Source organism: Puma concolor, chromosome D4 (assembly GCF_028749965.1).
Source record: "Puma concolor isolate L17-30 chromosome D4, mPumCon1.1.hap2, whole genome shotgun sequence".
Taxonomy (NCBI): domain Eukaryota; kingdom Metazoa; phylum Chordata; class Mammalia; order Carnivora; family Felidae; genus Puma; species Puma concolor.
Genome location: NC_141679.1, coordinates 85,851,751 through 85,878,392, shown reverse-complemented (window position 1 = coordinate 85,878,392; position 26,642 = coordinate 85,851,751). Strand labels below are relative to the sequence as shown.

General features: G+C 49.7%; 1 protein-coding gene across 4 annotated transcripts in view; it reads right to left on the bottom strand.

The window, feature by feature from the left end:
• MVB12B (multivesicular body subunit 12B) overlaps positions 1–26,642 on the bottom strand; it is a 220,972-nt gene that overhangs the window by 194,156 nt on the left and 174 nt on the right. For all 4 annotated transcript variants that reach the window (XM_086684033.1, XM_086684035.1, XM_086684036.1 and 1 more), the window contains exon 2: positions 13,263–13,385. In XM_086684033.1, the coding sequence (XP_086540159.1) occupies positions 13,263–13,385 (123 nt within the window). The remainder of the gene's footprint in view (positions 1–13,262; positions 13,386–26,642) is intronic.

Below are 26,642 nucleotides of genomic sequence, written 5' to 3'. Positions count from 1 at the left end.
TTAAGTTTAATTATATCAAACGTATATAGCTTATCTGCTGAAACCTAAAAAATGCTGGTGAAAGTAATTAAAATACTAAATAAATGGAGACAATATTATGCTCACAAATTGGGAAATTCAACATAGTAAAGATGTGAATCTCCTCAAATTGATATAGATTTAATATTGTGATGCCGTAATTTAAAATTTTTTAATGTTTATTTATTTTTGAGTGAGAGAAAGAGAGAGAGAGACAGAATTCGAAGCAGGCTCCAGGCTTCAAGCTGTCAGCACAGAGCCCTATGCAGGGCTCAAACTCACAAACTGTGAGATCATGACTTGAGCTGAAGCTGGATGCTTAAGCGACTGAGGCACCCAGGTGCCCCCTGACACTGTGATTTATAATAATAAATACATGTTTGGTAGCATGCCTGGGTGGCTCAGTTGGCTCTGCATCCGACTTTGGCTCAGGTTGTGATCTCAGGGTTTGTGGTTTCAAGTCCCGTGTCAGGCTCTTTGCGGTCAGTACAGAGCCTACTTTGGATCCTTTGCCCCTCCCCTACTCTTGTGCTCCCTCGCTTGCTCTCTCTCAAAAAATAAATAAACATTAAAAAAAAAAAAAGACATACATATTTGGTCTTCACTCACGGTTTCTAGTTCATAGCTCCCCAAACCCTTGGAATTTCCTGAGCAGTAAGAGTAATGGGAACATCTTTTGTTATAATATTTGGCCTCTTGTCCTCAGTTCCTGAAATTGTTTCAGAGCCATAAAGGTCAGAGAGGTGTCTTACTGTTTATAACAAGCCCCTTTCTACCACAACTGGGTTTATGTTAATCAGGTGACTTTGGAGAAGCACCTAAGATGGGGGCTGCCCAGGGAACCAACCATGAATAAAAGGTTGGAACTTGTAGTCCCACCCCTTGATTTCTGGGAGGGAAGAGGAGCTGGAGGTTGAATCAATCAGCAATGGCCAATGATTTAATTAATCATGCCTATGGAATGAAGCCTCCATAAAAATCCAAAAGGGTGGGGATTAGAGAGCTTCCAAGTTCAAGTTGGTGAGCACGTGGAGATGTGGGGAGAATGGTGCACTGGAAGAAAGAGCACAGGAGTCCCACGCCCTCTCCCCACACCTTGGCCTAGGCCTCTCTTCCTTCTGGCTGTTCTGGGTTATATCCTTTGTTTTATGTAATGTTTTATTTACTTTTGAGAGAGAGAGAGCATGTGCGGGAATGGGGGAGGGACAGAGAGAGGGGAACAGAAGATCCGAAGCAGGCTCTGGGCTGACAGCAGTGAGCCCGATGCGGGGCTCCAACTCACACATGAGATCATGACCTGAGCCGACATTGGACACTTAGATGACTGAGCCACCCAGGCACCCTCCCTGGGTTATATCCTTTTATAATAAACTGGTTATCTCATAAGTAAAATGTTTCTCTGAGCTCTGTGAGCCACTCTGGCAAATTAATTGAACCCAAGGAAGCGGTAGTTGGAACCTCTGATCTGTAACTGGTAGGTCAGAAGCACAGGTGACAACCCAGCCTGTGGTGGTCATTTGAAGTGGGGGAGGGGGAAGTCTTGCGGGACTGAGCCTTCAACCTGCAGGACGTGATGCTATCTCTGGGCAGACAGTTCATGGTTGATCTGGAGTACACCCACTGCTGGGGTCAGAACTGCTTGTTGTTGGTGTGGAGAGCCCCCCCCCCCCGCCATGTTGGAACTGGGTCAGAACCCCTTTTAAATGTTAGTTCCCATCTAAATTCCAGCATATTTCTTATAGATACGGACAAGATTATGCTAGAATTTATATGGAAAGACAAAGGACTCGAACAACTGAAACAATTTTTAAAAAGAAGAATCAAGGGGCGCCTGGGTGGCGCCGTCGGTTAAGCGTCCAACTTCAGCCAGGTCACGATCTCGCGGTCCGGGAGTTCGAGCCCCGCGTCAGGCTCTGGGCTGATGGCTCAGAGCCTAGAGCCTGTTTCCGATTCTGTGTCTCCCTCTCTCTCTGCCCCTCCCCCGTTCATGCTCTGTCTCTCTCTGTCCCAAAAATAAATAAACGTTGAAAAAAAAAATTTAAAAAAAAAAAAAAAAGAAGAATCAAGTGGGAGGAATCATTCTACCCAATTTCAAGACTTATTACAGAGCTGCAGTAATCAATACTGTGTGGTATTGGTGGAGGGCTATACACACAGAATGGAACCTAAGAGAGAGCCACACAAATATGCCCAATTGATTTTTTCTAAAGGCTCAAAAGCAATTCAAGAGGAAAGGAAAGGTTGCCTCTCCAACAAATGGTACTGGAGCAGCCATTCATCCACAGCAGAAAACAAAGAGGACGCAGACCTAAGTCCATACCTTATACAAAATCTAAGTCAAAACGTATCACTTAAATGTAAAACTACACATCTTGTAGGAAAAAAAAAAAAATAGGAGAAATCTTCAGGATCTAAGGCCAGGCTAACAGTTCTTAGACTTGGCACCAAAAACATGATTGGTAAATGGAAAAATTGGTAGGTGGGGCTTTGTCAAAATTTAAAACGTTTGCTCGTCCGAGACCCTGTTAAAATAAAAAGACAAGCATGGACCAGAAGAAAAGATTTCTAAACCACATAACCGACAAAAGTCTCGTACCTAAAATACACATAGACTCTTCAAACAGGAAAAACCCCAAACCACCTAATTAGGAAAGGAGTGTGAGGCGAAGTGGCATTTCACGGAAGAGACAGATGTGATATGGCAAAGAAGTGAGAAGGTGTCTGACGTCATCGGCCGCCAGCATGATACAAATGAAACCGAGTGACGAATCACTACACGCCTATCGGAATGTCTAATACTAAAAAAAAGGACAATAATAAATGTCAGAAAGGAGGCAGAGAAACTGGGTCATTTATACACTACCAGCGGGAATGTAAAAGGTTACAGTCGCCCAGGAAAAGAATCTGGCATTTTCTTAAAAGAGCTAAACATGCACCTCTCATATGACCAGCGGCCGCACGCCTGGGCCTTTATCCCAGAGGAACCAGAACTTACGTTAACCCAAAAACGTGTACGCAAGTATTTACAGCAGCTTTCTTCACAATAGCTCCGAACTGGCAACAACCAAGATGTCCTTCAATAGGTAAACAGCTAAATAAAGTGTGGTGCAGCCGCGCCAATGAATGCGATTTGGCTATGAAAAGCGCAATAGATGAATCTCCAGAGATTTATGCCGAGTTTTTGAAAAACGACAATAAAAAAGCCAATCTCAAAAGGTTACATGCTGCAGGATTCCATTTACAGAACGTTCCCGAAATGACAAAATTATAGAAACAGAGAACAAATTAGTAGTTGTCCGCGCTTAAGGAAGAGGTTAGTTAACTGCTAGAGATTGTATACCACTTGCCTATGAGCACAGCGTTCACACGCAACCTTGAGTTGCACAGACCAACCCCGAGTCTATAGCCCCATCCACCTCCTTTTACCAGGCTCCTTCCACTGTTCCCCTGGCCTAAATCACCCCAGGGCCAGGTATCTGACAACTGGAGACCAGCCCTCCAGCCCAGAGCCCACGGAAACGATTTCAACCAGACGGTCCAAAGTCTGCTCACCTGACCTGCCTTGCCTTTCGCACAGACACCACAGTTAAGGCTCCTGCCCCTGCTTCCTCCCTCTGCCTCCTGCCCCTTGCTGGGGCTTCCCTGGGTGGCCCTGCAGTGGCATGGCCTGTCTCCTCCCCCTGGGAGCTGGGAATAGAACAAACTACCTTTTCAGTGGCACTTGTCGCCTGATCCTTTGGCCTCATCACACCTGGGTAAAAATAAAATCCCAGGTCCATTTGAAAACAGAGGCTTTCTGTGTCTTGACTGTTTCAGGGTCACTATCCTGGTTGTGACGTGGTACTTGAATTTGCAAGATGTTACTATAGGGGGAACTTGAGTAAAAACGGGATCTTTCTGTATTACTCGTTACAACTGCATGTGAATCTACAGTGACCTCCAAATAAAAAGCTGAACTGAAAAAAAAAAAAAAAGGAAAATGAAAGCAGGTCCTTCTTTTCCCTTAACCCAGCTAACTGGGGTTTCTTTGTCAGAAGCCCTTCTAAGTGGTGAACAGGAAGGTGAGCAAACAAGAGGAGGCACCGGAATGCCGCACTGTCAAGTTCTCCCCGCTGTCTAGAAGAATCAGCTGCAGAGAAAGTCACTAGTGAGAAGAAAGTCTTTGGGTCAGAACCAAAATGCAGAGTTGGTGGGACAGAAGTCTAGAAGTAGACAATTCAAGCTACTATTTCTTTTCTTTTTCTTTTCTTTTTTTATTTTTTGAGAGAGAGAGAGAGAGAGAGAGAGAGAGAGAGACAGCGAGCATATGAGCTGGGGAGGGGCAGAGAGAGAGAAAGGAATCCCAAGCAGGCTTCGTGCGGTCAGTGTGGAGCCCGATGTGAGGCTCAAACTCATGAACCATGAGATCATGACCTGAGCCGAAACGGAGTCGGACACTTAACAGACCGAGCCACTATTTCTGACAGGCTCATGCTAAGAGCAGACAAGGCACGCTTCTCGCACACCTCCTGGATGTCCGAGGCCAGGCAGGGCTCTGCAGGGCACAGGTGAACGAGCAGGGAGGAGGCCAGCGTTGCACGAAGTTGGCTGATCCAAGCCACAGGAAACAAAGGCTCAGGGGCCGGTCATAAAACCGCTATCCGTGTTTTTAGTTAATTCTCCGTTTAATGCATTTTCTCACAAAACAAAAGGGAGGAACACCTGGTGCTTTTTCTCAAAACAAGCTCGGGTTCTGAAAATAAACCCATGTGCGAGGCAGGTCTCGGCCTGCAGTGGTTTCCGCTCTGGACAGCAGAGCGGTGGGGAGGGGACCGGAGGCGGCAGGAAGAAGCTGTTGCCCCTTGCTTCTGCTTTTGCTCCGTGGAGGCAGAGAGAGTTTGGGGCGGGGGGGGGGGGGGGGGCAGCTCCTTGAGGCCATGGGCTCTGGTCAGGAGACCGCTTTCTGGTCACAAGTACCACCTCAGATTTCTGGAGGGCTGCGTGTCAGCTGGGATCAGACTAAACATATGACTACACCCCACATTTCCCATGTGATGTCCCCCATATGTTTCTTTTTTTTTAATGTTTATTTATTTTGAGAGAGAGAGAGAGAGAGAGAGAGAGAGAGGAGGGGCAGAGGGAAAAAGATAGAGAGGATCCCAAGCAGGCTCCACGTTCTCAGCACAGAGCCTGACACGGGGCTCAATCTCATGAACGGTGAGAATATGACCTGAGCCGAAACCAAGAGTCAGATGTTCAACCCACTGAGCCACCCAGGGTCCCCCACCATAGGTTTCTAATAAGATATTGTTAGCGTCTTCACAGGCTTTTCATGTGACTTTTTAAGAATTCCTTGGGCGCTACATAAGAAGATCAGCTTATTGGAACCTGCTTCAGCACCTAGCAGATTACCTCTTTCTTTCACCACTGTGCTAAGTAGGACCTCATTTGCGGGCATAGGACTCTAAACGTACCCCTCTCTGTGCCCCCTCGACACAGCCCACCGGCCCAGAGGGAAGCCAGTCTCGCCTAGGCCCCCCAGCGCCACTCACGTTTGACAGTTCAAGCATTCGAAACTTCTAATTATTTAGAAAATCCCACATACATTTAGGGCATATATAAATTATTCAGGTCCAGCAGTTTTTAAGAAAGGTTTTGTCGTCTAATTAGTTTAAGAAGTAAGCAGCTGTGCTGAGAGAAAGGGGACGGAGGAAGCACAGGCTTAAGGCACGAGCGGCCCATGTCTGCCCGCGAGGCCCACTCGCCGATCGTGGCCGTGACCAAGGCTGGCTTCCCAGCTCACGGTGCCAGGAGGAAGCAGCAGCCACGCAAGCGTCCCTTCCTGGCTCTTCTCCGGAGGGCCCTGGACGCCGAGTCCTCTGCCCCTCGTGGGCCCTGCTTCCTCAGACAGCCCCTCTCCCCGGGTTCCTCCCCACTGGGCGTGCTCAAACACGCTCCCGCCTGTAAACAAAGGAAAAAAGATTCCTGATCCCATGCCACCCTCCCGTTGTCATCTCCCTCTCCCTCCCTGCCTTCAAGGTCCCCTCCCACTTCAGGTGGGCTTTTCAGGTCCACTCCAGTCTTGCTTCTGAGTCTACCCCGCTTCCTTGGCATTAACCCAACAGAAACCTTTCAGCTGAAGTTTACTTAACCTTTAGGCGACTGTGAACGCTACCCTTCTTCTAGACAGACTCATTTCCCCCTCAGTTTCCTACTAGTTCTCACCTACTTCTCTGGACGCTCAGCCCCAGTCCCCTCTGCAGGGCCCCCTTCGTACCCAGTACTCAGCAATACTCCAGGGGGCCTCGGACAGCGACCCTGATGCGACAGGACCACGTCCCAGGAACACTTCAGTCACACCGTGGTCTCCGCCATGTGACGACAACCCCCAGACCTCTGTCTAGACCTGCAGACCGAGGGCCCCTCAACAGCTCCACCTGGACGTCACACAAGCACCTCACTGAGCGTGCCCCAAACTGAGGCATCGCCTTGCTCCACGCGCACCCCACCCACACCCCCGCCCCCACCGGCCGTCCACGTTCCCATTTCAGCGACAGCATAAGCATCCACCAGCTGCCCAGCAAGACAGCCACATGTCATCTTGGCCCTTCCGTTCCTCGCCTCTGCGCCCGCCTCCCCACACTCGAATCCATTTTTTTCTGTGGAAGAATATGTCTTTGGGTGCCCACGTCCCACGTTCCCATGTCCCTCAGATCCATCTACGTCTTCCGTTTCCACGGCTGTGGTTAGCCCACCAGTCTCTCACCCCGCGCTAGCACACGGCCTCCAAATCCATCCCCCCTTACCCTGGTACCTACATCTTCCAATTATTCTCCTTGCTGCACACGCCAGGTGAACTTGTGCAAACACAAATCTAAGAATCTCTTCCTCCTGAAGCCCTTTGACGACCCCCACCACCCTCAGAAGAGCAGCCGGCTCTTTTGTGTTATGATCCGGCCTCATCCACCCTCCCAGGCTCACCTCTCACCTTTCACCAGACCTCGGATTCCCAGGGCCTCGCACGACAGCAGGTGATCGACAATATTTGTGAAACCGATGCGTGAATAAATACACGAACGAATAATGTCAGGTGAAGTTTCACTAAGGAGCTACTCAAACGGGGTTTTGAAGGAGAAGTCAAATTCTACCCCAGAAAGGTGGGGGAGAGGTACAGGAATTCTGGAATTATGGAAAAAGTAGACTTAGAGGTACGACGGTATAAAGTTTCTGCTTATTCTGAACACGAGGAAGTGAGAGGTTCGATGAGGCCAAAGAAGTGACTAGAAGGACGTGAGGCTGGAAGATACGCTGAAATCACGTGAAATTAAAGTTGGATTTCTGTCCTATACAGAATCTGCTTCTCAGGGATGACAGACCCCTTGGGGAGAAGATCCACAGGTAGCACTGCGACAAGTGTCATAGAATCACGAGGCCCTCCCTCCTGGCGGTGTGCCAGCACCACCGGAAGTTGGGCACAGAGCCTGGGGGAGGGGGAGACTCAGTCCTTTCATTCCCCTGCACCCTCGCCCCCCCAAATTCATTTTATTCACATTCACCTTAATGAGAATAGAAACTGACAGAATGTCACAGCCTTTATGGAAGGCAATCAGTGATGTTAATCAAATTAAAATGTGAATATCCTGACCCAGTAATTCCAACCTATGGAATTGTTCTAGGGAGCTAATAGGACAGTCACAGCAAGATACATATACAAGGATTTTGTTTAGCGTATTACAAACAAAAATGGGAAACAAACTAAGTGCCCTTCAACGTGGGATTAGCTAAACGTTGGCATAGCCAGACAATACAATATTCGTCATTAAAAAGATGAGATATACCTACATGGACTGATAGAGAGCTATCTATGCCCACAATATACTATTTTTTTAGAAGCTGGGAAAATATCAATAGTACCATTTTATATTTTTAAAATATATTTCAAAAAAAAAAAAAAACCCACATACACACACATCCCCAGAGACTTCCAGAACTCTTAATCAGGAGAGGCTGAAAAACAACAGAAAAAGTTAGCACAGCCCTCCCTGAGGTAGATGTGTGGTGGCCACATGTGGAGACTGTTTAAGAATGACTTGATTTAGGGGCACCTGGGTGGCTCAGTTGGTTAAGTGGCCGACTTCGGCTCAGGTCACGATCTCACAGTCCATGGGTTCTGTGCTGACAGCTCGGAGCCTGGAGCCTGCTTCGGATTCTGTGTTTCCCTCTCTCTCTGCCCCTCCTTCTCCTTCTCCTTCTCTCTCTCTCTCTCACTCTCAAATAAAAAAAAATAATAAAAAGAATGATTTGATTTAGATCAGTGGTTCTCAAAGTGTGGCCCCTGGACCGGCAGTATCTACGTCACCTGGGAATTGGTCAACATGAAATTCTCAGGCCCTGCCCAGACCTACTGCAGCGGAATCTGGGGTGTGGGGTCCTCCAGAGGATTGAGACTCACAAAATCTTGAGAATCCTCCACCTGGACATCTGAAAATACTCACTGAGCTAGGGGATAATCTGTCACTTTGGGGTCACTATGCCACAAAGACTCTTGTGTGTAGGGTGAGGATTTTCAGGAAGAGAATGGAGGCGGTGTTAGATTGCCATGAGGAAAAAGAAAAATATCTCCTACTGTCTCCGAGGCTGGGACTCAACCCTAAAGGCTGCTGGGAGGTGGGCGGAATAAAAGAAGAGTCTGGGCAAGTAGGGGTCAAAGGACACTGCGCCTCAGTAGCAGGCGTCCATATTCTCTGAATTTTACTCTCTCACTCTCCTTCCCCCTAAAGTTCCAGGTAAGTCTCATTAAAAGTGACTCTGGGGGCACCTGGGTGGCTGAGTCCATTAAGCGTCTGACTCTTGGTTTTGGCTCAGGTCATGATCTCATGGTTCATGAGATCGAGTCCCAGTTTTGGCTCTGCACTCACAGTGTAGAACCTGCTTGGAATTCTCTCTCTCTCTCTCTCTCTCTCTCTCTCTCTCTCTCTCTCTGCCCCTCTTGCTCTTTCTTGCTCTCTCTCAAAATAAATAAATAAACTGAAAAAAAAAAAAGTGACTCTGGTAGAGGAGAAGGCACACTGTCCGACCCGACTCAGGCAGAAGATGGGAGCAGTCACTCACTGACAGGTTAGCAGGAGCTGTATGTACCCAGCCAAGGGTAACCTCACAGGTGTCACCAGGAAAAATGGCACAGTGCAGAGGCAGGGGAGAGAGCCAGAGCTAAGAACCCCAAGCACACCTGAGGTGGCGCCCTGGGAGGGTCTCAGAAAAAGCTAGGGGGCAGACAGGTCTCAGAGTAGAGAAGAAAAGGAGGGATTTCTAGAAGCTGAAGCAGGTTCATGCTGTCATAACCTGGAATTTAGCAAGAAAGATAGACTGATCTGGAAAGCTAGATCTGATCAATACAACAGTCTGTTAGGACTTCCCTGCCAAGCACTTAGCACAACTTTATTTTACATTTATTTGTGTGGTCATTTGATTGTCTTCCTCTCTCTCTGGACTGTAAGTTTTTTTTATTTTTTATTTTTTTTTTTAAATTTTTTTTTTCAACGTTTTTTATTTTTATTTTTGGGACAGAGAGAGACAGAGCATGAACGGGGGAGGGGCAGAGAGAGAGGGAGACCCAGAATCGGAAACAGGCTCCAGGCTCCGAGCCATCAGCCCAGAGCCCGACGCGGGGCTCGAACTCACGGACCACGAGATCGTGACCTGGCTGAAGTCGGACGCTTAACCGACTGCGCCACCCAGGCGCCCCTGGACTGTAAGTTTTGTGAAGGTAGGAACACTGGATGTTTTCATGCATCAGCATATACCCAGTTCCTAGCCAGCACACAGTTTTACTCACAAAACAGGTTGGATAAATAAACAATTTAAATTAAAACACTCCAGGGGCGCCTGAGTAGCTCAGTCGGTTGAGCGTCCAACTCTTGATTTTGGCTCAGGTCATGATCCCAGGGTCGTGGGATCGAGCTCCACGATGGGCTCTGCGCTAAGCGTGGAGCCTGCTTAAGATTCTCTCTCTCTCTCGATCTCTCTCCCTCTCTCTCTCCCTCTGTCCCTCTTCCTCGCTTGCTCTCTCTCTCTCAAAAAATTAAAATAACACACTCTAGAGTGTTTGATTATTCTTTGTCTGTATTGTTGACTTTTCGTCTCATTAGTTTTTGCCAAAGCAGTATGTTATCATATGAAAGTATATTACCTGAAAGCGTATTGTCAAAGGAAGCTATTTCCTTTTTGGAAAGAGTTGCCCCATAAATACGGTGTTGAGGCATTAGTTTCTGAGTTGTAAACACTCGTTTAGAAAGGCCAAAGAATGTAAATAAAAGGTATTAGGACGTATTTCAGCGGAAATACATGAGAAATACACCCACAGTGGTCATCAGCTACGGCCAGCCTGATGCCCTCAGATTGCTACATCCCAGATTGACTTGGAAATCAGAGGTTAATTCTGCACAGGAGAGTTTTAGCACGAAGTGCGTCTCTGGCATCCCGAGTCACAGAAAACTGACCACCCAAAGATGATACAACAGCATGTACTACCTTCAGCAAATGCCAGGCACCGACAACAGAGTCGGGACGCAGATGCCGTGGCGTCACACGTGCGACCCGCCTGCCCTGTGACGCCAGGGAACATCTGCACCAGTTGCTCTAAGATCTGAGAGTGCGGCGGTGGGACAGAAAGGGCAGGGGGGCAGGCGATCTCCCAGAGGGCTGCAGAAATAGGGACAATAAACTGAGAAGCTTCACAAATAATCCCCAGCTCCTTAGCCTAAGAAGCTTCCCCTGCCCTGGAGGAAAGAGAAGTTACAAAATCAAATTTTTATAAACACACAGGCGGCATCTTTTACTTCAAGCAAGCCACAAGGCCTGTGCTCACTTTAAAGCGGCCGTGCTACTCAGGGCCAGCAGCCCATCGGTGCCAAACTCTCAGGGCTTCGTGGTCACGGCACTTAACATACTCTGTGCACTGGAGGGACTAATCCTACAGCAGATGTGACCGGCAGAGAGGGGTCTCGCCACAAATCTACAGCAGGGCTTCCTCGGCCACTGACGTTGGGTCTAAGCAACTCTGAACCCGCCACCATAAAATGCCTTATATTTCGGTTTGGAGGCTGAGTTTCTGTGAAACTCTAGATAAAAGGTACGGGCCTCCCCGCCATTCCCCTTGAACTCGGGGTCGGACCTCTCGGGAACCAGATCTTACCTGAGGACGATCCAGTGGTCAGCACAAAGAGAGGACTCCCACCCCTCTCCCTGGAAGGGCTTTCAGAGGGAGCCCGGACACTCTCCATCTGCGCGTGCGGAGGCTGGGTAATTGCCAGGCTGACCCTCGGGGGCCTCTTGCCCTGCTCACCTTTTACTATAATGCGTGGTACGGCATAATCATGAAATGTGCTTATTAATTTTACTCATTTGACACTGCGCTCTTCTGCCCTGAGCTAGATGTTAGGAGAAAATGATAGGGATAGATTCTGCTCCTGTCAGACTTCCCAAGACTTTCAGAAAACCAGACTATCAAAGGCCATCCGCCACCCACCAGCCAAGCTTTCCAGATGACCCCAAAGGTACAAGCCAAATGTTAAAGACACAGATCAACAGAGGAGAATAACAAGAAGGCGCGGAGACCCATGCCCTGGGGGTGAGCCCCCCGCATGAGCCCTCCCAGGAGAGCGACCCCCGAGCCAGTCCTCCCAGAGAGCGTGAGCGCTGAGCCCCTGCCCTGATTCATGACTTGCTGCTTCATATCTAATTCATCAAAAGACACTTTGGCTTCTCAAATCAGGAACATTTTTATTAGCTTCCCAAGAGTTTTATGGCACAGAGCCATATCTAATGATTCTATTTTATGGTAAGTTATACATTCAAACAGTGCTTTGAAGTCAGACAGCAGGTAAGACTCAAATCTTTGTCAGAAAAGATTCCCTCGCCCTTTCACTTTTAAAATGTTTATAAGCTTTCAAACAGTTGGGGAAGTGATGGGGAGCATTTTCACAGGCTGCTGCTGCCTTGTACAGGACCCAGCGCTGGCTGACCCGATACATACTGTGGTGTTCCCAGCAGCGCTTGCTTTTGCCCCTCTATCCCTTCCACCCGGGGACACCAGTAATGTCTGGACACAGTTTGGGCTGCCACAACTGGGCGGGGGTGGGGGGGGGTGCTACTGGCATCTAGTAGGTGGAGGCCAGGCGTGCTGCTAAGCATCCTATATACGTGGCATGGGACAGTCCCACAGCACAGAAGTCTCTGATTATCTGGCCCAAAATGTCAACAGTGTCAAGGCAGAGAAAGCATGTCTTAGGGCTTCTTCTGGGCCCGGCTGTCGTAGCCCTCCCACCCCTGGGACATCAGATGCTAACATAATCATGGCGGCAGGTTTTCAGTGCTGGCTGAGGAGACCCATAATCTTCTACTTGTATGTATTCTTGGTGCACGCTTCCAATAAACAAGAATAAAACACTGTCTTAAACAAAACGAGGAAAGTAAAAATAAGGCCACCTGAGAATCTCAGAACATGTGACCACAGTCGCTGTTAACAAAACCCTCCTCGTGTTACTCAGCACTTTTTAAGCTCGAGCCAAATCGCGACGTATGTAACGAAACAACAAAATAACCAATTCCAGCCATCTACTGAACACCACCACAGACACCTGCTGCAAAGCACAGCAAGTTCTCTGCTAAACTGTAGTGGTGTAATCAGGCAGAGCACTGGACTCGGAAGGGGGTCTGGTCCTGAGTCACCACTCCCAAGGACTGGGGCTCTGTCACGCCATTTATCAGAGCCTGGGTTCTCTTAATCAGCAAAGGGAAGATAAAGCTACTTATCCTCCGAGCCTTCCAGAGAACCGTGACAGCCAAATGAGTTCCCAGGTAGGAAACTGCTCTGCAAACTGCAAAGAGCTATACAAACATAGGGCAATACACTGATGACATTAACACATGCGGGACCACCGATGCCAACCGCCACGGCTCTTTTAGGCTCTTGGATCCTTTCCATGAAATGTCACAACTAGCAGTGACTTTAGAAATCAACAGGGCCAACCCTTCAGTTTTATAGAAGGGGATATTGACCATCACAGAAGTCAAGTGATTTAGCCAAGGCCAGATGGACTCAGCTTCTTGGACTCCCAAACTAGGACATTCCCCGTACTTCCCACTGGTGATGCTTTCCCTCTCTGTTTAAGTTCCTAGAGGGAAGAAGCACATTTATGTACAAGGTTCAGAGGGGCTTGAACACAGGAGGCAAATATCGGTTGAATCAGTGGATCTTGACTTACTACATCATAGCCTGTTGGGGCTCGGTTCCGAGAAGCCACCACTCCCACTCCCGTGATGGGATCCATCGACGTCTCTGGCAAAGCTTCTGAAAGGTCTTTGACTTCAGGCATGGTGGACTGGTCCTGGTTCCAAGAAGGAAAAAGAAAGCACAGAATTCAAACTGACCATTTAAAGTGAATGATACAAAGTCTCAAACACTTAGAGCCAGAATCTTGGGGCAAACATCCGGAGCGAAGCTCTGTCTACCTGAACCAGCTATAGGAGCCCTGACCTTACCTGACCCTTTCCTCAGATCAAGAACTCAAGTTATCTCTGACCCCTGATCTTCTCGAGTTGGCTTTGAACTCTGGGCTAACAGAGTTAGGGAGGGCCTCCCTGAAGTGACCTTGACTCCAACCCCAAAGCAAACCATTCTTGACTCTCTCGACAAGCTGCCTGATTTCTGAACAGATGCCAGTAGCCTCTCTGAGGATAAATCAGACGCAGCTAAATCTAACAGCATCGTTCACCTCTCTCCCGTACATTATCTCCTTGGGGAGGTGCAGACTTCCAAATCCACAGCCTCTACCACAACCAAGTGTGGACTGTGGAGCAGGCAGGCTTCCAGACACATGGGAGAAAGTGTTCTGGGCACGGAGGCAAAGGAATGACATTCACGTCCAGGCTCCATGGCTTACTGGCTCATGACTCTGAGCAAGCAAGAGGTCAATGTACTGACAGTCAAAGAGCTGCCCTGAGATCTAAGGGAGTCATATAAATGAAGAGTCCAGAGGGGTCCCTAGCACACAGTAGGCACTCAATACAATGCAGACGAGACTGGCAGGCTTGGGGCACACAGGTCCAGCATAACTGGCTAGAAACGTGGTAGGTGCCGTTCCCGGGAGGGCTGGCAGGTGCCTCTGTTGTGTTTAATCCTGCAGGTCATGTGGGCACTTACTCAAAGCTAAACACTAACAATGACCATAATTCTTGCTGGGCACTTTGGGAGACAGGGAGGGGAAATGGCATTATTATTCTGCTGCTGACTGCCTCCTGATGTGACCAGAGGAGACAAGTAGGATATAGAGAGCACTGGGTCTGGGCAGCTCCAGAGGCAGTGCACCAGAAAGCAAATAAAAGAGGTAACACCTTATGTAAATGACTTTTAGTTCTTTTAAAAGGACAAGCAGTGAAAAAGAGCAAGTTAAATTCCACCTCCTTCTGCAGCAATTAAATCCCACTGGTTGTAGGTCTACCAGATCTCTCAAAGCTGGTTACTGCTTCTAAAGCAAACCAAACAGGCAGGGAGAAGAAATACTCTTAGTTCTCAGCCTAGAATCAGAAAAGGCGGAGGCCATTAAAAATGACTGCAGCCTTTTAAATAGGAACAATGAGAATGCTATATGCAAGTCACCCAAGTAATCAGTGTCCCCCGAAGCCCACAAAAGTTCCGGAAAACAGACCTGCCAATGAAATCGAGCCAAGTCTCCAATCAACGCTAGGAAGCACCTGGCAGCAGCCACACTCTCAACTTCTGTTTATGACAAAAGCTAAACTAAGTTATGCTTTACTTAATTCTACTGAAAATAAGCTTCTAGAGCCCGGGGCAGGGGGTAGCATACCATGCCACATTTTCTATTTTCAAATTTCATTTACCCGCCAGGTTTATATAAAGCACAGGGCTTGGTGCTTCTGGCACACAGTAGGCATGAAGTAAATTTACTGAATGAGTAGATATGCATGCCCCGGTAAAGAAGGTGTAGAGGTAAATAAGTGTACCAGCCCAATCCGAAGCAAACACTAATCAAAAAAGTATCTTCACTTGGAAAATCCCATAGTATGGTAGCACGAAAATAACGTTGCTGCAGTTCGAAAAATACGGGTACCTGCTGTTGGTTACCAAAACGCTTTGCAATTAACAACTCATTAGCAGAATGTACAAATTCCGCCAGTGCTACAATACCATGCTGTGAATTTAATAAAGAACATCCGAGGTAAGTCTTTTTTTATTATTATTATTATTAAGCTAGTACCGCCTCTACCAGGAGAGACAGAGAGAGCGAGGCAGAGACAGAGAGACAGGAGGCGAACATGGGAATAAATACGAAAGGTTTTATTTGCGGATACAGTCCCGGCCCCGGGTCACGACGTCGGCCCCGGACGCCCACGACAAGGCCTCTCCCTTCCAGAAGCCCTCCGTCAAGGGCGGTGGGGAAACTCGCCTCGGGAGCCCCGCCGCTCCCACAATGCACCGGGGAGGCAGCCCAGCGGCAGGTTCCAAGATGGCCGCTGGGCTGCCTCCGGCTGAGGCAGACAAAGGAGCCGGCGGCCCGTGCCCATGCGTGCACGGTCCCAGCCCGGCCTGCAGACGGGAGGATGCGACAGCAGAGCATGAGCACAGAGCATCTCGGATGCACGCCTCTTTCTTCCCTTTCCCCCCAGTTGCTGTACCCTGGGGATCAAGGCAGCCTTTGTGAAATACAGACAAATGACTCCTCGCGGCGCGGGGCCGCGGCCGGCTCGGCGGCGGAGGAAGCCCCACCACCGGCAAAGGAAGCTTTTAATGAGAAACGCCCAAGATATCCATGGCAGAGGCAATCACTCAAAGCAGCTTGCCCTGAATTACATATTTTCTGACTGCAAATTACTTTTAACAGCGTCTCCACCGTCACTTCAATTGACCTTCCTAACAAAAGGCCATTTATTAACTGGCACTCCACGTTTCCCGGGCTGTGTGGAGCCTCGAGCCAGAAGGGATGGCACCGCCGAGTACTCGGCCGCCCAGGGTCACAGGCCAGGCCTCTGAGAGGGGAGAAGAGGCCATTAATGCAAGCCTGCGGAGCAGATCTGCCCGAGAGGGGGGAGCGGGCTGTTTAAGACCAACATTAACCTGTCTGGCAAGAGGCAATGCGGGTCTGAAACGTAAAATACCAAGGCCTACTTGCAGCAACCCCCTGGTTTCGTCCTCAGCAGCTACGCAGCAGAGAGAGACCCACCCCTATCTCAAAACCCTAACTGCACACAAAACACACTGACACCCCTCTACCACATACGTATGGTGCTTTGCATTTCTCACAAAGCTTTCTCAGGCTCCTTCTCCACCGATGATCACACCAAACGTGGGAGGTGGCTGGGTCTCATTGCCCCTATTTTAGAGAAGACAAAACTGAGGCCCACGGCTGTCAGAAGCCAGGCATCTGGCAGCTGGCAGACCTAAACAGGACCCTTAGTCCTCCTTCCCAGGTCTGGTGTGCTTTCCGTGACACTGTGCCGAGGGAGACCAACATCCCGTCCGGTAGATGTAGAAGGCAGTTTCAACACTAATTATCTTTAAAAATGCCAAAGCTCTTCTTTCTCCAGCCATAGCCCAATAAGTGAAGCAAGGGGGAGAAAAGTACAGAAAGATAAAAGTAACATGGGATTAATTTTCCTCACACCTCAGTTTCAAGATTCAACATTTCCCTCATAAATAATTTACAACAATAAAAATGAGCTAAGGCCATGTTTGTGTAGGACGGAGGTAAATTTAGGCCTAATGAGGGAGATCCGAGCACTGCACAGGAGGGAATAGGTTGATGTATAGCACCGTGCGCGCGCAATCGACAGCACACAGGGGCTCCATTACCAACTGGAAGTCGCGAGGCCAACCGGGAGGGGGTGGGGGGAGCAATTTGGGGAAACTTCTACCATCCCAGCTGTGGCTGCAAGGAAGGTCTCTAGGGGGAAAGCCAAAAGTTGACCAGTGTTTTAGATGACAAGACGACAGAGGTGGAGATTTCTCAGAGCCCTAAGACTGAACCAACCTGAAACTAAGTCAGTTTTCGGTAAATGCCACGTGAGGAATGCGGGTCGTGATGCCTGCGGGTCGTGATGCCCCCCCCCCCCCCCCCCCGGGAGTCACACCTGCGCGAGGGCACACGGAGAGTGCAGTGGCAACACTGGACTTGGCTAGTCCTCCCAATTTAACCTTGCAGGTCATTTGGCCCCAATCCCCATCCCAATCTTTACCCCGAGTGCGTGGCCAGCCTCCACTACGTCATTTCCAAGGCCAGAGGCTGCAGAGCTTTATTCTGGGCAGCTATTCCTGTGTCTACCCCGAGAGGATTTCCCCGCCAGACAGAAGAATATGTGTAAATGTGTTGTGGGGTGTGTGTGTGTGTTGCCTGTACATACGGGGGCTACATGGGATCAGTTAGAGTGAGGTGGGTTTTCCGGAGGAAAATCCAGGAGGACTTTTTCCATGCCGTGCCTGATGAATACGATGCAACAAGGGTGGGTAGGAGAAAATCCGCCTCCCGCTTCTGCCTGCAATGCTGCAAACAGTGCCTGGGGAAGGCCCCGGCGCCCAGCCCTGCAGCACCCTGGCAATGCCATCATCCCAGGTTCACAGAGAAATGAACTTTAACTATAAAGCCTCTCATACAGACAGCACACTGCTCCCTTGTAGCTGATCAAAGAATTACTACAACAGTGTGCTTAATCCCTGAAAGTCAGCAGTGCTGGGCTTAACTGATGCTGAATATTGTTTCAGAATCAAAGGCGCGCCTCCCGGCCCCAGTCTAGGAGAAAACTAAGCTACTGTATCACAGTTGAAAACTCAGGGGAACTTTGATATCATCTCTGTTTAATTTCCCCGGCCCTTCGAGCCTGGGGTTTATCTCGTTTTATCAACTCCTGTACTGAAATCAAAACCCAACTAACAGAGCTCAGACCTCTCTCCACCGAGGCCCTTCTAGAGGCGGGGTGGGGTGGGGGGCAATAACCGCAGGGGGGGGAAGGGGCACTGCCATCAAAGGAGGCGCAGCGGGAACCCCAACTCGGCCTCCCTGCCGCGGTGAGGAAGGCTGGCTCAGAAGCAGCACCAGCACTGCCCGCCAAGGGCTGAAGGCGCGACTTGCACACAACTTTTGAGGAGAATAATTTCAAAGTATGGGGGGGGGGCAGGTTAAACTGGGCTACTGTAATTGAAATGACAAAACCCGTGGATTAATTAAATCCCTACAGAAGGATGAACTTGCAATCAGCTTGCTTGAAATCCAAAGTCAAGGGCACAAAAGACATAAACTGTCTGCCCACATCCACCAGCTTGCGGGGTTGGGGAAGAGAAGTGGATAAATATTTCACTTGCCGTGGGAACCTGACCAACAGCAGGGTGGAGACTGAGAACGGGCTGTCTCCCAATAAAAGCTGCTGCTGTGCCCACATCGGGCAGCTCTTTGCCTGTTGCCCAGTGGCAGTAGTGGTCTACAGGAACCGAGGCCCTCTTGTTGCCCCAATTACTGGCATCTTGCTGCTAACATATCTTCAGCAGGTGCAGAAGGACAGGCCCCATTCCCATGGGAGGGAGCCCATGGCCAGGCTTCACCAATGCACACCACAACACACACAAACACACAAACTGGGTGGTCTCCATGCAGCTAAGGTGCAGAGACCTACCTCCTTAGGAGATGGCAGGCTGAGGCCTGGGTCCATGCAGCACCCAAGCAAATGGCCAGCCAGCTCTTGGACTATTCCTGGACGACAGCGCACAGGCTGAGAGGCGTCCACGGTGGAAGCTCAGAATGGCATCCCTGTGCCTCCTGCACTCTGGTCTGGACCACTTACCTGGTCAGAAGCCAAATCACTGTAACAAACACTGTTGAGTATGGTCAGGTGGCAATAGGCCACAAGCTGCTGGGAAGGCTGCTAAGATACTAGGAAACTAAGGCAAATATTTTTCTAAGCTCTCCTCGATTGCAAAGAATTTCCCAGCCAGGGAAACTAACAATGGTGAGCACTTCCTTTTCCCCAGTAAAGGCCCCAGTTACTTCTAATAAAAGAGTCTGCTGAATAAATGTATCCATTCTATCGGACCTATGCCTAGATTTATATTAACCGTTTGTATACCGAACAGATTTTCTACAAACCATGTGATGCGGGCCTGGGGTTCAGGGTGCTGCAGCTCACACAGTGCAATGTTAGATCCTGGAATTCTCGCTCCAAAAATAAATCCGGGATCAAGTTCTCCAGCACTGCTGTGGCCAAAGCCCTGCCTCATACAGGCCCAACTCTGCAAAACCAGGGAGCCTGGTGCTGGGGGCAGTCTCCAGTATACTGTGAGCCCCACTCCGACCTGCCCACAAACACTGCAAATGAGGGTCAGCCCTGCCCACTCCCATCAAGTTTTGGTGCCCTACTGTCCCCTGGAGAGAAGGAAGAGGGAGGACCCCCAACAGAAGGCAGATGCTCTACAGATGAAGCCATCCCAGGAGGACCCAAGAGAAATGCTCTCTTGCTATTCAGGGACATAAGGTCAGGCACACCCTTACCCTGATGGCCAGTGTCTAGGGTAAAAATGCCAATGTGTCACCTCAATACCCAGCAAATGGGCTCTCGGGCCAGAATCAGAACACCCAGCTTCAGGTCAACCAGGCGTGTCCCATCACTACCAACCCCTTTCTGACTTTCAGACATTTGGTCATCTAATCATTCTACCTGTGCGCCGATGACTTCCAAAATACTTCCAACCGCCCGGACTTTTCTCCTGAGACTCAGTGGTAGGTGTCTAGTGTCCTGCTGGCTGTCATCACCGTATGTCCTGGCTGAACATGCCATCCTCCCCCTGAAGCATCTCTCACATTCCCAGTACCCAGCAGCACTGGCACACAGCAGTAAGCCCACAAACATTTATGGGGAGCCTTTGTGCTAAGCACTGAGGGAGGGTATGCAATGATGACGGTTGGAAATCCAACATTCTGGAGCAGGGATTCTCAAACTCTGGCCTGAGTCACCTGGTGAGTTGATTAAAACAGACACTCTTGGAGCCCACTCCCAGAGATATTGATCCAATAAGCATAGGATGGGGCCTGAGAAGCTGTATTTCTAACAAGCTCCAGGTGACAAATAGCAGCTGGTCCACAATCTGAACTTTGTACAAGACAGCAGGTACTCATGAGATGTTTGACGAATGAATGAACAGAAAAAAACCCGAAGGTAATTATTCATGAGGAACAGCCTTGGAATGAGCCCCTCGGTCTCTCCCTCCCCAGAGAGTCAGCCAACAGCACCCAGCTCTCCCCCTATGGCACCCACCCCACCATTCAAAACCTAGGTCACATCTCCCGTTCTTCCCTAACCTTCCTCGATTGCCCCTACACACAGCTGCTGTCACTGAGAACACCGATGCTCACCAAGAACACGGTCTCAGCACACACGTGTGCACACACGCATGTATGCACACACAGAAACACACAGCCTTGCCTCTCAGAAGGTTTAGTACACTTTCCCTAGCAGAACATTAGTTGCTCAAAGGTGTTATGTCACGGTGGGTGCTCAATAAATGGATTATGGGTGAGTGGGTGGGTGAGTGGATGCATGGATGAATCAAGTTCCTATCCTCCCAAACTGCCCACGTTTCGCTGAATTAAGGTGGGCACATAAAACAGCAAGGGCAATGGCAAGAGTAGACCTGCGGGCCCCTTCCAATTAGAACGCCAGGCTGGGCGTCAGTGAGCCCAGGACAAACACCACGCTTCCAGGGACAGGCAGGCTGCAGAGGAAGGGAGGCGGGACTGCAGAGCTCCGAGCAGCTAGCTCCAGAAGTGATTGTGACCCAGTCCAAGCAGGCTGGATGAGGGCCTGGCAGGGGCCAGGGTGTCTCCAGGCTGGTCGCACAGAAGACTCCCCTAAGGGGTTTGTAAAAACCACGGCTGCCCCTTCCAACCCCCAGGTTCTGACTTAATTGGGTTGGGCTGGGCCCAAGACTGGATAATGCACAGCCAGGTGAAATGCCACTGTGCTGGGTGGTACAGCGATGAAACAGACGTGGCCACCACCCACGGAGCTCACACGCCAGAGGAAACATCCCAAAAGAAAGAGACTGCAAATGAGGGGCCACTTCCTTCTGCCTGGTGAGTCAGGGAGATGTGAGGGAAGAGCCTGCGCTCCACCTGGCCTCCTGGAAAGAGAGAGGGCGCAGGGCAGTGAAGGTACTGTGGGCAAGAGACGTAGAATCAGCAGCGGCGTGAGCAGACCACTGGGGGAACTGTGGGTGGCAGATGGACGGCCGAAAGAAGCTTCCGAGGTGCTTAAACAACAAACAAACAAACAAACAAACAAAACGGTTAAAAGCCTGTTGGCATTTCTCTGCAATTTCTAAGGTCCAAGCAATGATGCAGGTCTTCAGGAAGGACGGAAGAGATTCGAAAGTCTTTTGTTCCTATTTCCTCTCCTGTAACCGAATGCTTCTCAAACCAACACCCCGTTCCTGCAGACCACCGCGGGGCCTCCTTACAGTATCAGGTCAGTGCGGGAATGAAAAGCAAAGCAGAGCGATGGAGAGGGTGCAAGCTCTGCAGTCAGAGGGACCCGAGCTTGAATCCCAGCTCCGGCACTGGGCCTAAGTTTCCTCCCCACCAGAATTGGAATGACAGGTAATATTTCCTTCACAGGGTTGTGTCGTGTAAGGAGCTTGTAGAACTTGCATCAAGAGAAACAGTCAAGAGAGTGCACAAGACAGCCTATGGAATGGAAGCAAGTTTCTCCGAATCACATATCCGATGAGGAGTGAAAATCCAAATCCATACAGAACTCTCACAATTATCAACAACAAAAATTAAATATTTGATGGGGAAAAAAACGGGCAAAGGACTTGAATAGACCTTTCTCCAAAGGTGGTCTACAAATGGCCAACAACCATATGAAAAGATGTTCAACATCACTAATCACTAGGGAAATGCAAACCACAGTCACACCGAGCTATCACCTCACACCCACTGGCATGGTTACTATCAAAAGTCTAAAAATTAGTGTTGGCGAGGACATGGGAAATTGGCACCCTGGTGCACTGTTTGCTGGGGATGGAAATGTAGCCACTAAGGGAAACAGTAGGGTGATTCCTCAAAAAATTAAAAATAGGGGCGCCTGGGTGGCTCAGTTGGTTAAGCTTCTGACTTCAGCTCAGGTCATGATCTCACGGTTCATGAGTTCGAGCCCTGAGTCGGGCTCTGTGCTGACAGTACAGAGCCTGCTTGGGATTCTCTCTCTTTCTCTCTCTCTCTCTCTCTCTCTCCCCCTCTCAAAATAAATAAATAAACTTAATAAAAAATAGACTTACTGTATAGTCTGGCAATTCCACATCTGAGTATGTACCCAAAAGAATTGAAAACAGGGTCTTGAAAAGATCTCTGTACGTCCATGTTCACAATGGCATTATTCACAGGAGCCTAAAGGCAGAAGCAACCCAGGTATCCGTAGACAGATGAATGGACAAGCAAAACACGGTATATACACGTAATGCACAGTATTCAGCTTAAAAGGGAAAGAAAGTCTGACATATGCCACAACGTGAATGAACCTTGAAGACATCATGTTGAGTGAGGTGAGCCAGTCTAGAAAGACAAATACTATATAATTCCACGTGTATGAGGTTCCTAGATTAGTCAGATTCATAGAAACACAGAGGAGAATGGTGGCTGCCAGAAACTGGGGGAAGAGGAAAGCAAAACTGTTTAATGAGTATACAGTTTTGCAAGATGAAAAAGTTCCAAAGATGAGCTGCATGGCAGTGTGAATGTACTTAATGCCACTGATTTGCACACCTCAAAACGATCAGGATGGTTCATTTTATGTTATGTGTGTTGTATGCTTTAAAAAAAAAAAAAGCCTCCACAATTGTGGTTTTCAAGTTTCCGGAAGCAGAAGCACAACCCCACATTTCTTACTCAACACACAGATCCCAGGGCCCCTTCCCCAGATATTCCGATTGGAGGTCTGGGTGTGAGGCCCTGGAATCTGCATTTTCATAAACATCTTAGGGTTATTTTGCACACCAAGAATTCATTTATTCTGCTGTAGTTCTAAAGGATCAAGGGATATTCTCCTGAGTATTTTGCTTTTGCTGATCAGTACCTGTTTAAAAAACAACAGCTACGTCTGTGTCCATGTGTGTGTATAGAAAGATCTCATGTATAAAGAAAGATTATAACCACAGCGCAACAAGGTGGTCCCCCAGTCCTCAGGGAGGTAGGAGCTACAAGGCTTGAGCATGTGACTCCGGGGCTCCAGGCCCATGGGCCTCTCACATTTCCACCAGCGCAAGCTCCACATCTCACCCGAAGTGTGTCAGGTAAACCAAACACGTGCCCGCAGGGTGTCCCCAACAAGGGAGGCAACGTCAAGTACACCCCGCAGCGGCTCTGCCTCTCAAGCAGCAGAGGAGAGGAGGTCTGACATAGGCAGCCTCATTGCAAACAGCGCAGACGATGCAGGGAAACCACAATTCCCAAGGGCAGCCCAGCAAGCAGAAGGCCAACCGGAGCCAGTGGGGCCAGAAAATGTTGGCCAGGAAAATGTTGGCCAGGGAGGGCCTCTGAGAGCGCGAGAACAGCCTGGGAGAGGCAGCTCGTTCAGGGACCCCAGGCCTCCCCTCCCACAACCCAACTAGCAAAGGAGACTCTGCTCATTCAACCGCAACCAACTAAATACAGTGTTCTCAGCCCACCACATCCAGCCATGTAGTCATTTGTTATCTTCATGATCATAATAGCACCTTTGACATTTCCCATGCTCGGCTCCAACTCTATCATTACTTTCCAGTGTGGCAAGGATGTCGCTCTTCGAGCGGGACGCGTGGAACCCTTCCAACCTGCTAAGGTGGAGGGGCCCAGGACTTCTAGGTTCTGACGCCCCCCAGAAGCCGATCTGCCACGAAACTGACAGCAATGAACCTTCAGCCACCCCCACCCTTTACCCCTTCCAAGGCCCTGAGAGGGGACCCAGAAATGCGTTCACATGGCCGTGTGGTTTTGTGAAATGCACAAAAGCAAGATATCCTTGCATTCTTTTTCTTATAACCCCTCCCACCTCCAAATCGTCTAAATGATGGACCCAGAAAACCAGGGTCTGCCTTTGGAGTCCACCTAAATTTAGAGAGGACTCCCCGACACCCTCTGTAGTGCCACATGCATTCACATACATTAATTCATTCAGCCTTATGGGGTAGGTTTTATTCTTAAGCCACTTCTACATAGAAGGACATCGGAATTCAGAAAGCTTCTGTGAGGTTCCATGACCTGCCTAGGGTCACCGGGATTGCAGGAAGGAGACTGAGATTCAAATCCAAACCCCTAAATCCAAGCCCTGTGTTCTTCTTACTCTAACATCCCTTCCTGATTGCCCTAAGGAGAGCTACAAACAGAAAAGCACCCTAAAGAGAAAAAAAAATAAAGCTCTTCTTCTGATTAATAAGCCAACAAACACTTACTAATAACCACTAACCTTTACTGACCACTTGCCCTGAGGCAGGCACAGAGCTAAATGCTTCTCTTGCAATATTTCATTCACTGTTCACCATAATCCCGTGAGATACATATTATCATTAGCCTCGCTCTACAGATGAGGAAACTGAGGCTCAGAAAAGCTCATTAGTTTACCCAAGAACACACAGGAAGTAGGAAAGCCAAGGATTAAGCTGAGGTCTAATTCTAAAGCCCTTGCATTTGGCCATGGTGCGCTGTTCCCATTGGAAGTGGGAAGAGCCTGCCAGTGGGATGGAGGCAGGCAGGGAAAATACCTTCAGCGTAAATAAGGAGTGTGGCCTAAGAGCTAGAAGGAAGGAATAAAAAATGCGGATTAGAGGGGTGCCTGGGTGGCTCAGTCAGTTAAGCGCCTCACTTTGGCCCAGGTCATGATGTCCATAGTTCATGAGTTCAAGCCCCATGGTGGGCTCTGTGCTGACAGTTCAGAGCCTGGAGCCTGCTTCCTATTCTGTGTCTCCCTCTCTCTGCCCCTCCCCCAATTGCACTCTCTCTCAAAAATGAATTAAACAAAATTTTTTAAAATGCCAGGGGCGCCTGGGTGGCGCAGTCGGTTGAGCATCCGACTTCAGCCAGGTCACGATCTTGCGGTCCGTGAGTTCGAGCCCCGCGTCAGGCTCTGGGCTGATGGCTCGGAGCCTGGAGCCTGTTTCCGATTCTGTGTCTCCCTCTCTCTCTGCCCCTCCCCCGTTCATGCTCTGTCTCTCTCTGTCCCAAAAATAAATAAAAAAACATTGAAAAAAAAAATTTTAAATGCTGATTAAAGAAGATGATTCTGGACTCAAATGAACCAGTAATTCACATGTCAACTGCTTCACACGGGTCTTGGTGCCCAGGTCCCAGCAGAGGCCCCACTTCTCAGAGGCTCCATTTAAATATTCTCCGCATGGCCCAGTTATCTCAAAGCACTGCCACAATTTCCAGGGAGCTAGAAAGGTGTCACCTGTGTCCTGTAACTAACCTTCTGAGGACCCTGAGCTTTTCAGTTTGCCTAGGTTTCTGCAGAGCTTATCCCCTAACTTTTCTAAAGCTTCTCTGCTGCAGCTGATAAGACTTTTTTTTTTTTTCCCTCTGTTAAAACGAGATGAGATCCAGCCAGCTGTCGAGAAATGTACAATGAGATTATACTGAGAAGGAACCACCAGAGACAAAGGCCCCTAAAGAGTCACTGGCCTGTTGTGGCTTTTGTGGCAGAAATCTGTTCTTGGGTGGGGGTGGGGAGCAGAGAAGGGGCAACAGCCATTTGCCTTTTGCTTCCTGGGGCCTTCCTCTGCGCCTTGCTGAAGAGACTGCTGAGAAGCAGGGAAAAGAAGAGTCACATCTTTAGCGGGGAGAGAGGCTGATAACTTAGGAAGAGTTGTCTGTTGGTAACAAAGAGGACAAAGATGCACATAGGTCTGCCCTCTTCACTTGGGCCTGTCACTGGGGATCTGATGTCCCCCGTCCTAAGTCTGTCTCACTTAGGCTGGAGTCCTTGTGGGGTGCTCATCAACACAGCCATCAAACTTCCAGGATGGGTACTCTGGGTCTTGGGTGCCCACTCCGGGCACCTCACCTTTAGATAGGTGCCCTGGCATTTGGGTGTCCTCTCTGCTGTGCCCAGGTCACAGGTGAGGCCGCACCCCAGGTGATGCTCAAGGCTCAGGTGCAAATTGGTCTGCACCCACGTGACCACAGAGAGCCGGACCCCAGGCCAGGCCAGTGAAATCAATGTCCCCAGTCTGTGCAGGTGGCCGCAGCGGCCTGGGCACAGGTGGGCCGCCTCACCTCTCACCTGGGCGGCGGTGGCTCTCGGAGACCCTCACCTGCCCGGCCCTGGGGGCGTTGCTGGCACTCGGGTCCCCGAGCTCCCTCCCGCCTGTCCGCTGCAAGGCCAAGCCGGGGTTCGGGAAGCCGCGGCGCGCGCGGGCCCGGGAAGAGGCCGCCGGGCCTGTCCCCGCGGCGGGCCGGGCACGGAGCCCGCAGGCCTCGGCGCGGCCCGGCTCCGCCCGTCCGCCCGCCCCTCGGCCCGGGGCCCGCGCCCGCCCGCCCGCCCGCCCGTCCGCCGGGGCAGCAGGGCCGGCTCCGCCGAGCCTCCGCGGCGCCCGGCCCGCCCGACCTCACTTA